The sequence below is a fragment of the Scylla paramamosain genome, chromosome 49 (assembly GCF_035594125.1).
Source record: "Scylla paramamosain isolate STU-SP2022 chromosome 49, ASM3559412v1, whole genome shotgun sequence".
NCBI lineage: Eukaryota > Metazoa > Arthropoda > Malacostraca > Decapoda > Portunidae > Scylla > Scylla paramamosain.
The window spans coordinates 587,501-600,000 of record NC_087199.1 but is presented as its reverse complement, the minus strand read 5'-3'; the positions used below and the strand labels follow the sequence as shown (position 1 = coordinate 600,000).

Sequence of the window (12,500 nt, the reverse complement as noted above, 5' to 3'; positions counted from 1 at the left end):
ATGGTGGTGGTACTGGGAGAACCCGCTTGCGCATCTCTCCCTGGTAAGTCTCTCTCTCTCTTTCTCTCCTCTCTCTCTCTCTCTTACATATAACTAACCGTGTCCTCCTCCTCCTCCTCCTCCTCCTCCTCCTCCTCCAGCAGGTAACGGGCCCCATCGCAACATGGTGATAGGAGACGGGGAGGTCGGGCCAGAGTACCTCCACCACCTGCAGTCTGACCTCGCCCAGCTTCGCCAACACCCCTTTCCTGAGATCCGTGACGTCAGGATTGTTGACGGTGAGAGAGAGAGAGAGGGGAGAGAGAGAGAGAGGGTGTGGGAGAGAGTGAGAGGTGAGCTTATGGTAGATTGGTAGCTGAGAGAGAGAGAAAGAGAGAAAGAGAGAGAGAGATAGAGAGAGAGAGGTGAAAATTTTATTAATATGATTTTCTTCTCTCCCCAAAACACACGCAAAACACACCAAAACACCCCAAAAACACCCAATAACACTCCAAAACACCCAATAACACCCCAAAACACCCAATATCACCCCAAAACACCCCAAAATACACCAAAAACACCCAAAAACATCCAAAACACCCAAAAACACTAAAAAACCACCATAACACGCCAAACACCCCCAAAACAACCCCAAAACACCCAAAAAACACCCAATAACACCCCAAAACACCCCAAAACTCCCCAAAACACCCAAAAAACACCCAAAAACACTCCAAAACACCCCAAAACTCCCCAAAACACCCAAAAAACACCCAAAAACACTCCAAAACATCCCAAAACTCCCCAAAAACACCCCAAAAACACACGCAAAACACTCAAAATACACCCAAACACCCCAAAAACACCCCAAAACACCCCAAAACTCTCCAAAACACCCCAAAAACACACGCCAAACACTCAAAATACACCCAAACACCCCAAAAACACCCCAAAATTCCCCAAAACACCCCAAAAACACACGCAAAACACTCAAAATACACCCAAACACCCCAAAAACACCCCAAAACTCCCCAAAACACCCCAAAAACACACGCAAAACACTCAAAATACACCCAAACACCCCAAAAACACCCCAAAACACCCCAAAACACTGGTAAACGCACAGGAAGCAATGGCCCAAGACTGGACATGCCGTTGACTGGGTGCAGGGACTCCATGGACTGTCACCACCGCTTTGCAAATTATTTAGGTCTTCTGGTCAGGATGATTGAAACTGGCAAGAAATGAGGAGGAGGAAGAGGAAGAGGAGGAGGAGGAAGAGGAGGAGGAAGAGGAGGGATTTGAGAGACTGAGAGAGAGAGAGAGAGAGAAATAATTTGTTTTTTTTTTCGTTCGTCTTCTTCTTCTTCTTCTTTTTTCCTCTTCGTATTATTTATCATTACTACTACTACTACTACTACTACTACTACTACTACTACTACTACTACTGCACGAGGAGTATATAATTTTATAGATGGAAATAAAAATTAATTGTAATGAAATTAGTTATTTGTATATCCTTAGAGAGAGAGAGAGAGAGAGAGAGAGAGAGAGAGAGAGAGAGAGAGAGAGAGAGAGAGAGAGAGAGAGGTAATAATAATGGTAATAGGTGTCACAGCAATAAATCACCACCACTATCGTCATCATCAGGAGAAAAGCAAGATGGCGTGGGCGATACCAGAAATTATTATTATTATGTCGACATAAAAAAATATATAAAAAAAGAGGAATATTGATAGTTTGCGTGATAGAAAATATAATGTAAAATTGAAAAAGGTAAGAAAAAACTAACATAAATGAAAATAAGGTGGTTATTAACGAAAAAAAAATAAAAAACGAGATATCTGATTTTGTTATCTGCTTCACACGCAAGAAAATAAAAGATACATGAAAAATATTAATTAAAAAAATAATCTAAAACAAAAATTGCCAAGAAAACATGAACAGAAATAACAATAGACCAATAATTAACGAAGCCAAAATACACCCTGCTGTTATGAAGAAAACACATCATCATCATCATCATCATCAGAAAAAAAAATATCCGTATTCTAAATATTTTTTAAACAACCATTTAAATATTAGCAGTATAAATATAACCCAACAATTTTTATCACCATTTTAAAACCCTCATTACACTTGAAAATCAACAAATAGACCAAAAAAGTGAACACAAAGCGAACCGAAGCTAAGATCAAGATTAAGAGTAACAAAAACCGTCCGCCATTGTCATCATCAGCCAGTGTGGAGGAAGGCTGAGTGACAGAAGCAGTATTTTGGCGGGAGTGCCTCACACGCCCGCCACCCTCTGTCCACGTTCACCCACGCCCCGCAGGAGTGGCGCCCGCCGGGTGAGTACTGGGAGAAGAGAGGGAGAGGGCGTGGGGGAGAGAGAGAGAGAGGGACACCATCTTCACCACACCCCTGTCATGTTTACTCGTCAGCCTCACCCCCCCCCCACTCTCTCTCTCTCGTGTGTGTGTGTGTGTGTGTGTGCGTATTTCAGATGCTATTCTATTGTGTTTGTTCGTTTATTGGTGACATAAAAACCCACGTACACTAGCTAATAGTCAGATTACTCCCTTAATGGCTGCCAGCTTAACAGACCCACCAGAGGCCAGCTTTTTAATTAACCTGTAGAGCCGTGTGGTGCTGTGACAGACCCGGGACTAACATGACAGCTGCCCCCTCCCCCTCCCCCTCCCCCACGCCCCCTGCTGCCCTTCACACGCCCCCACACACGCCTATTACTTAAATTACTAACGTTACTTGTATGATATACCTGCCTCACAGTTTTAATTACATATTATTACAATTATTTTGCTGCATCCAGTGACCGTGGCCTTGAGATGGGGGTCACAGCAACACACACACACACGCACACACACCGACCAGGCCACAGGGGAGGAAAATTAGGCCCTCTCACAGCCCCACACAGCCCCACACAGCCCCTCACAGCATCTCATAGCCCTTCACAGCATCTCACAGCCCTTCACAGCCTCTCACAGCCCCTCACAGCCCCTCACAGCCCCACACAGCCCCTCACAGACCCCCACAGACCCCCACAAGCCCCCCACAGACCCCCACAGACCCCCACAAGCCCCCCACAGACCCCCACAGACCCCCACAAGACCCCCACAGACCAAGAGAGAGAGAGAGAGAGAGAATTCCATAACCTAATCTAATCCTTTGCTTTTGCAGGGACTTGCCGGAGACAGAGAGAGAGAGAGAGGGAGAGGGGAGAGAGAGAGAGAGAGAGATGGTGCCTGCTTTCTCCGTGCCTCTCTGTGCCGCCATGTCGCTGATACGTATACGGGGCTGCACCATCCTCGGCCCAATTGTGAGAGAGAGGGAGAGGGACAAGGGGGGGGGACAAGGGGGGGGACGGAGAAATAAGGGTTTTTTAAAATGTTGTTGTTGTTGCTATTATTATTGTTATTATTATTATTATTCACATTCCTCCTCCTCCTCCTCCTCCTCCTCCTCCTCCTCCTCCTCCTCCTCCTCCTCCTCCTCCTCCTCCACAGCTAAGTGAGGAGGAGAGAGCCGCTGCGAGGGTCCTGCGAGAGAGAGCTATTCGAACACAGTATGAGCTACGTCAGGGCTTCCAGTCACAGCACAGTAGCAGCAAGCAGCGGCAGGGGTGCTGTCAAGGTGAGAGAGAGAGAGAGAGAGAGAGAGAGAGAGAGAGAAATTGTTGCTTTTATTGATAGTAGTAGTAGTAGTAGTAGTAGTAGTAGTAGTAGTAGTAGTAATAATGATAATAATAATTCTGTTCCTCCTCCTCCTCCTCCTCCTCCTCCTCCTCCTCCTCCTCCTCCTCCTCCTCCTCCTCCTCCTCCTCCTCCTCCTCCTCCTCCTCCTCCTCCCACAGCCACATGACACCACAGTCCGCCACGCCTCCACCTCCACCTCCACCTCTTGCCACGAGGATGACAGCACCGCCTCCACCACCACCACCACCACCACCGCCGCCACCACCAGCACTGACCTACAGCCGTACATGGGGGGGGGTGGAGAGCGGGGGAGACAGTGGTGGGGGGGGGGTGGAGGTGTCTCGGCCAATCGCAGTGCTTCTTGTGACTCGTGGATGAAGATGACGTCTTTGGTGAGTTTGTTTGTTTGTTTGTTTGTTTGAGAGAGAGAGAGACCACAAAAACTTTTAAAAAACACCCAAAAAAAACACCCTAAAACACCCCAATCACCCCTTAAAACACACCCCAGTCACCCCCCTCACCCCCTGACACCCCCCCCCTCCCCCCCAGATTGAGATGGACCGGGCTCTCCTGCTGAGTTCTTCCCCAGACATTTGCAACTGACATCATCCTCGGCCGCCGTCACCCCCTCGTCAATTTTGCCCCGCCCTGCCACAACGAGCCCCACCCATGCCCCCCGGCCAGACCCACAGGACCCGCAGGAGCCCCAGTCGACCTCCGTGAGCCTCAGCTTCCCGTCAGCTAGCGATGGGGCCGAGGGAATGGAAGAATTGCTGGATGGGTCCGAGGAAGGAGCCGGGGAGCTTGCCGAGTGAAGTTGAGAGCTCAGACAGCCACGTTGATGAAACCCCGCGTGGTGTGGGGCGGGCAGGGCAGCAGGGGCAGCGAGGGTACAGGGGAGGGGTGTTCGAGGCCCCACAGCGCGACTCCGGCCGCAGCAGTAGCCACAGCGACTACTTGGACGACTATCTGGAGCAGCTTACTAGAAGATGCTCAACTGGTTTGCTCGGACTGGAGGCTTCCACTGCTGCGTTACGCCCCGCACCGCCACAGCAGACCCACAGCAGCCTGCCTAACCCCCTCCCCGCACCCCTCCCTGCCCCCGTCGCCCCCCCAGCCCCCCCGCCCTGGCCAGGAGGACCAACGTTCGGCCTCTGCAGCTTCAGAACGCAAAGGAGAAAATCGAAGCAGTGGGGGGGCGCGCCAGGAGGTGGTCAGCAGGGCAGCCCCTTGACCCGTCCAGGAGTGTGGGAAGCAAGTGAGTGTGTGTGTGTGTGTGTGTGTGTGTGTGTGTGTGTCTGTGTGTGTGTGTGTGTGTGTGTGTTTGTGTGTGTGTGTGTGGTGTGTGTGTTCGTTTGTTTAATTTTTTTTGCTTTTTTATTGTATCTCTCTCTCTCTCTCTCTCTCTCTCTCTCTCTCTCTCTCTCTCTCTCTCTCTCTCTCTCTCTCTCTCTCTCTCTCTCTCCTCTCTCTCTCTCTCTCTCTCTCTCTCTCTCTCTCTCTCTCATCATTATTTATTTTTTTATTTTCACCCCAAACTGACCTGACCTGACCTGACTCAACCTGACCTTGTTTCTAGGGATCCTGCTGCCCCTGCCGGCCCTGGTGACCCTGCTGACCTGCCCCCTGCTCCCCCTAGCCCCCCCTGCTCCTCCTTCCTCCCCCGCCACCCCCACCCTTCCTCCTTCTCCTCACACCAAGAGTAAGTTGTTCCTTTAGGTTAAAAATTTTGGTTCCTTTAAGTTTGGTCTTTGTTTGTTTGTTTGTTTGTTTGTTTAAGTTTGTCTTGTGTTTGTTTGTTTGTTTGTTTGTTTGTTTTATATTAAATTACACAACTTAAATACATTTTTTTGACAAATTAACTAAAAAAATACCAAAAAAACAATTAATTAACTTTAAAAACATCCCAAAACACCCCAAAAACAATCAAAACACACTCACAACTCCCAAAAACACCCAAAAACACCCAAAAACACCCCATAAACACTCAAAACACCCCAAAAAACACTTAAAACATCCCAAAAACCCCAAAAACCTCCCCAAAACACCAGAAAAACACCCCAAAAACACCCACTCACCCCCTCCCTCCCCCCACACAGGTACCTGGACAGTTACCTGGGCCACCTGACCGACGACGCCTGGCTGCAGTTCCCGAGTCGCCTGTCATCCCGTCGTCTGATATACCTGAGTTCCAGCGATTATTTTGCGTCAGTTCGAAAGTCCTCTTCATCTCCCTCTTCCTCCTCCGCCAGCTGCCCCTCCACAAGTCACAACGGCACGGGGTCAGGTCAGGAAGGGGCACAGAGCACTGACGCCCCCAGCCGCACCCCCGTTTCGCCCCGTGACCCGCAGACAGACCTCCAGAGTGCTCCGGTAACGCCACCCGACAAGGCTAAAGTCAGTAGCGATGAAGGCATTGAGTTACTGGGCAGCCCTGTCACGCCACGCAGCCCCATGGAGAAACCAGACGTGCCCCAGACCCCGCCCGTGTCCCAGGGAGAGCCAGAGGACGCCCCAGTGCCCCAGTTCATCGTAGGGGGGCCTGTGGGACGGGACACAATTGGGGTGGATGAAGGAGTCGAGAGTTCTTCCGAAGAGAGCAGCGAAACAGAGCCGAGCACAATTGTTTACGTTGACGAGTGCGTGGGAGAGATGCACCCTGCTGCCCCGGCCCCAACTGCAGCCCCGGATGTCCCCAGAGTCCACGAGGAAGCCCCACACACTTCCCCACGCAAGGAATTAACCTCGCACTCGTCCCCTAGGAAAGACCTCACGCCACACGCATCGCCAGACAAGCACTCCGGTCTGAGCACATCCCCGCATTCCCCACAGCACCGCAGCCCACAGAGGGAGCCGCCAGCCCCCCGCACATCCCCCCGGAAGGACACAGCAGCCTCACGCAGCCCTGCCAAGGATACACAGGCCATAGAAACACCACAGGGGCACCCAAGACCTCAGCACTTCAGCCCCTTACATGACACTTCCCTTACAAAACAGTCCCCTAGGAGGATTCAGGGGAGTCCTAGGAGAGACACAACCCTCGCACAGACCAGGGGAGCCCCGATGGAGCCCCACAGCAGCCCTCGACGCCGGCAGGAGGAGGAGATGCGAAAACAAGAGGAGTTTCAAAAGATGCACATGTCGTCACAGGAGGGAGAGACAGACGAGGATGAAGAGTGTCTGGTCGTTCAAGTTTACGGCGACCGCAGCCCCTCCCCGCCCTCCGAGAACAGCCAGGTAGTGAAGATAGTGCCACAGAGGCGCGAACACCCCAGCACGTCCGCCACACCCGCAAACAAACCCGTCGATCACGTGCTTTCGTTACTAAAAGCCAAACAGGAACAGGAGGTGGAGGCGCTGCGGAAACGCCAACAACAGGAGGTGCAACAATGTCTTCAGCAGCTGCAGGGCGTCACCACTGACCAGCTGGCGACCCTCCTAGCCTCGCCGACCCCCCTGGAGGCCCCACAGAAGGTCAAGGTCGGTGGACAGCTGATGGTCGTAGCAAACGCAACATTCTCCCTGGAAAGGTCTGGCGCCATCACACCTCCAAACTTACTGCCTCTGTTTCTCGGCCGTGACTCATCGAACGACACCAACAACAACACCACAAATGCCCTTAATAACTACACTACCACCCCAAACAACAACTACAAGCCCCCTGCCACAAGTTCCCCCAGCCCCCCTCCTGCCAGCCTTCCCCCAAGCATGGATTATTACAGACTGTGCACACCAGAAGACGAAGACGACAAATTTGAAACCGAACTTTCGCAAGACCCAAATCTCACACTGCAGCCTGGCTTGTTCAGAGTTCTAGGGGCAGGGGAGGCCTACCCATCGCCTAGGCCTACCACGATCACGAGCCTGCTTGCCACGCACCCCGAGGTCTTCGCCGAGGAGGTGGAGAGTGGCAGGGGGCGAGTGAGAGCAGGGGAAGCAGGGTTAGACATGGTGCCACAGAGGGAGTATGAGGGGACGCTGCCGAGAAGGGTTCCTGTGCATCCCCTGGTGAGTTAGTTCGTTTGTTTGTCTTTCTGTCTGTCTCTATGTCACACCCCTACGCACACTCCGTTCACCCTCACACACACACACATGCACACACACGCACTTACACGCAGCAGCAACCAACGTACACACACACACACGGCAGGGACACAAGCCAGCAACTATACGCACACACACACGCAGACACACACACACACACACACACTCACTCACTCTCTCTCTCTCTCTCTCTCTTCCCAGGCAAACAACTTGGTGTTCCTGAAGGGCCTCGTTCGGTTACAAGCTTGTGTCCGTCGCTGGCTCACCGCTAGACTGCTAAGGACAAGACTAGTACAGGAACAAGTAGCAACTTTAGCGGAAATTGCTAAGCTTGCTAGACAGTTCCATCGCGATATTGTGGCCGATAACTTGCATAGGGGAGATGTGGAGCTTCATAAGGCTCTATACAAGCAGGTGTGTGGGTGTGGAGGTGTGTGGAGGTGTGTGGAGGTGTGTGGAAGATGTATGTGTGTGTGTGCGTCTGTAATAAATATTTTCAATGTATTTTTACAGTTTTGACGTGTGTTTACTGACAAACTAATACACTTACACGCTTGTCAACACCCAGTCACCTTGCCAACACACCTACTCACCCTGTCACCCTGTCAACACCCACAGGAGGGGCTGGCGAGGGAGAGAATCTGGCGTGTCTTCATCGGTCTAAGCATACAAGAACAAATGTCCCTTTTAAGACATGACAGGAAGCTAAGTCTGGCGGCAGGGGCTGAGCAGAGGGGCCCCCAAACCCCTACCGCTGCCCCTGCCCCCGCCACAGTCCCTGCCACGCACCACCACCACCACCACCACCCACACCACCAGCCACACCCTAATAGGTAAGTCAGAAATGTTTTGGGGTGTTTTTGGGTGTTTTTTTGGGGTGTTTTTTGGGTGTTTTTGGGTGTTTTTTGGGGTGTTTTGGGTGTTTTGGGTGTTTTTGGGGTGTTTTGGGTGTGTTTTGGGGTTTTTGGGTGTTTTTTTGGGTGTTTTGGGGTGTTTTGAGTGTGTATGTGTGTGTGTGTTTAAAATATATGAAATTAACTAGATTCTCTCTCTCTCTCTCTCTCTCCAGGAGTGTTGGAGGTAAGAGACCTTCCCCCAGCCCCCCTGCCCGCCCCCCGCAGGAGACAAGGGGAGCTAGAATTGTAACCCCAGTGAAGGCACACACACACACACACGCACACGCACACGCACATGCACATGCACACGCACACGCACACAGCTCTCCCTCACACGTCCACGGCCAGTCGTACACACACACGCACATGCAGTCACCAGCGCACACACACACACACGCACGCACACTCACACCCTCACACACACACACACACGCACACACACGCACTTACACGCAGCAGCAACCAACGTACACACACACACACGGCAGGGACACAAGCCAGCAACTTTACGCACACACACACGCAGACACACACGCAGACACACACACACACGCACACACACAAAAGCTTTCAACGTCACAGAAATCTAGCCGGTTGCCCCTTCACGTAGACCCCCGTAGGTCCCCCAAGGGTCCGTCCCCAGGCCCCCGGTCACCCCAGGGGGCCGGGAGGTGTGCGTCTCACCCCCGCGCAGCACCAGGGGTCAGCGGGGGGGGTTCGGGGCGCGGGGGGAGGTCAAGAATTCCTGGACAGGCTGCAAACGTTGGAAGAAGTTCGTCTTTTGGTTCAAGGGCTCCTCCAAGTACATCTGTGTCCCCAGCTGCTAGCTCACCAAGACGAGGTATGTGGGGGGTGTGGGTGGATGCAGGGGTGTCTAAGGGTGTTTTCAAGTGTGTGTTTGGGTGTGTTTGGGTGTTTTTGGGTGTTTTTGGGGTGTTTTGTGGTGTTTTGGGTAGTTTTGGGGTGTTTTTGGGGTGTTTTTGGTAGTTTTGGGTAGTTTTTGGGTGTTTTGGGGTGTTTTGGGTAGTTTTTGGGTGTTTTGGTGTGTTTTTGGGTGTTTTTGGGTAGTTTTGGGTAGTTTTTGGGTGTTTTGGTGTGTTTTGGGGTGTTTTTGGTGTGTTTTGGGGTATTGTAATAGTAGTAGTAGTAGTTGTTGTTGTTGTTGTTGTAGTAGTTGTTGTAATAGAGGTATTAAACAAACTAATATCACTAAAATCATTTGTAGTAGTAATATCATCATCATCACCACCACCACCATCACCACCATCACCCCAGTAGTAGTAGTAACAGTAACAGTAGTAGTAGTAGTAGTAGTAGTAATATTTAAGCATCACCACCACCACCACCACCCTTCTCTATAACCCCCCATTTTTCTGCGGCAGAGGAGCACCAGTGGGCAGTCCTGGCGAGCTGTTGGAGGAGGTGGCAGGGTAACGACCTTGGGGCATGAGAAAGCATGGCAGGGGCTTATTAGGGGTCAAAACAGCGATAAGGGACATTTGACAGGGTAGGGCATAGTTCACAAGGGACACAAGGGTTTAGGGACAGGCTGACGGTGCAATGATAGGATAGACTGTCAGTTTAGGGTGATTAGGGGATATGCAATGTATAAAACAGATTTTTAGGGTGATATTAGGGCTTGGCAGGGTAGTGACAAGGGATTTGCAGGGTTTGGCGCAAGATAGATGCCTAGGAGGGTGTGGCAAGGGTGTAGCAGGGTGTGGCAGGGTTCAGGGACTTGGTAGAGGTGTGGGCAGGGTGTGGCAGGGTGTGACAAGGGCTTAGAAGGGTGTGGCAGGGTGTGACAAGGGCTTAGAAGGGTGTAGCAGGGTGTGACAAGGGCTTAGAAGGGTGTAGCAGGGTGTGGCAGGGTTCAGGGACTTGGTAGAGGTGTGAGCAGGGTGTAGCAGGGTGTGACAAGGGCTTAGAAGGGTGTAGCAGGGTGTGGCACGGTTCAGGGACTTGGTAGGGGTGTGGGCAGGGTGTAGCAGGGTGTGACAGGGCTCAGGGACTTGGTAGGGGTGTAGGCAGGGTGTGGCCTAAGCTTGGCAGGGGGCTTGGTGGGGGCTGGAGGGAGTCACCTACTCGCTTTTGCATTTATTTATTTATTTATTTATTTGTTTATTGCTATTGTTGTTGTTATTATCATTATTATTATTTATTTATTTTTTTTATTTATTTATTTATTTTTTTTTGCGTCACCACCACCACCACCATCACCACTCGCACGCTCGCTCTCTCTCTCACTCTCTCTCACTCTCTCTCACTCTCACTCTCTCTCACAGCTAAGCATTGCACAGTAGTAATAGTAGTAATAATAATAATAATAATAATAATAATAATCTAATTCTCTCTCTCTCTCTCTCTCTCTCTCTCTCTCTCTCTCTCTCTCTCTCTCTCTCTCTCTCTCTCTCTCTCTCTCTCTCTCTCTCTCTCTCTCTCTCTCTCTCTCCACAGCTCCCCCCTCCCGCCCCCCCACAAGCAGAGGGGGGCGGCGGCCGTGGCGGTGATGGTGGCCCGGCGGCGGCGGCGGCGGCGACGGCGGCGGGGGGGGCGGCTGGTGGCAGGGGGGGCCGGGGGTAGGTAGTGGTGGTGGTGGTACTGGCGTAACTTCTTCTTCTTCTTCTTGTTCTCCTCCTTCTGCTGTTGTCACCTCCTCCTCCTCTTCCTCTTCTCTTCCTCCTCCTCCTTCTTCCTCTCGTTCAAAATTTACTTCTTCTTCTTCTTCTTTAGTCCCCTCTTCTTTTACCTCCTCCTCCATCCCTTCCTCCTCTCTTTCTTCTTCCTCCAAGCTTCCCTCCTCCTCCTCCTCCTCCTCCAAGCTTCCTCCTTCCTCCTCCTCCTCTTCCTCAAAGCTTCCTTCTTCACTGAGTGTCTCCTCCTCTTCCTCCACCTCCTCCTCTTCTGCTCCTCCTACCTTCTCCTCCTCCTCCTCCTCTTCCAAGCTTACCTCCTCTTCTTCCTCCTCCTCTATTGCACCCACACACAGCGCCTCCCTCACCACCTCCTCTTCCTCCTCCTCCTCCTCCTCCTCCTCTTCCTCCTCCTACAAGAAGAAGAAAGGAAATTATTACAATTACAGCGATTACAACAATTACTACCAGTATGATAGTAATAGTAGTTATTTAAGTAGTAATAGTAGTGGTTATGGCTCTGCTGCTCCTACTACTACTACTACTGCTATTACTACTACTACTACTACTACGAAGAAAAATAATAGTAGTAATATGAGTGCTACTACTAATAATACTACTATTATAAGTAAAAATAGTAGTAATATAGCCCCTACTACTACTACTACTAGTAAGAATAGTAGTAGTAGTAATAGTAGCCTTATTACTAGTACGACAGCGACCACCACCAGCGCAACCACGAGCAATAACAAAAAGACCACCACCACCACCACCTTTCCTACTACCACTACTACTACTACTACTACTGCTACCACCACCATCACCACCCCACCCCGTACGTTCTGGGGGAGACCGAAGACAACCACACTGCTGCCACACCCCTCCACACCCCCCCAGGGCCGCACCACCACCACCACCACCACCAACAGAAGGGGCAGCAGAGTCCGTCATTGTATAATCATGTGTTATTAACGGAACAAAAACCCTTAAAGATGTTTTTTTTTTAGGGTTTAGGTACTCTTAAAAACCCTTATTGATGTTGTCAGGGTTTTAGGGACCGTTAAGGGTGTTTTTTAAGGTTTTAGGGACATTATAAGACCCCTAGATATGAATTTAAGGGCTTTTTCGATTCTTAAAACCTTAAATAAATTCTAAGGGCTGCTTTGACTTAAAACCACCCTTAAGTCTATTTTTAGGGTTTTAAGGACCTAAAAAATACCCTGAAATGTATT

At 50.8% G+C, this 12,500-nt stretch overlaps 1 protein-coding gene and 1 long non-coding RNA gene across 2 annotated transcripts in view; both read left to right on the top strand.

The window, feature by feature from the left end:
* LOC135095402 (uncharacterized) overlaps positions 1-1,481 on the top strand; it is a 1,921-nt gene extending 440 nt beyond the window's left edge. The window contains exons 2-4 of the long non-coding RNA XR_010264376.1: positions 1-43; positions 141-278; positions 1,106-1,481. The exon at positions 1-43 is cut by the window's left edge and continues 42 nt beyond it. This is a non-coding gene — a long non-coding RNA (uncharacterized LOC135095402). The remainder of the gene's footprint in view (positions 44-140; positions 279-1,105) is intronic.
* Positions 1,482-4,781: 3,300 nt separating this feature from the next.
* Positions 4,782-10,531, top strand: LOC135095435 (cell surface glycoprotein 1-like). The gene is made up of 7 exons (XM_063996274.1): positions 4,782-4,953; positions 5,275-5,397; positions 5,795-7,703; positions 7,941-8,153; positions 8,358-8,572; positions 8,809-9,476; positions 10,018-10,531. The coding sequence occupies exons 3-7, from the start codon at positions 6,150-6,152 to the stop codon at positions 10,083-10,085; spliced, it is 2,718 nt and encodes a 905-aa protein (XP_063852344.1). The 5' UTR covers positions 4,782-4,953; positions 5,275-5,397; positions 5,795-6,149; the 3' UTR covers positions 10,086-10,531.
* Positions 10,532-12,500: the final 1,969 nt, after the last annotated feature.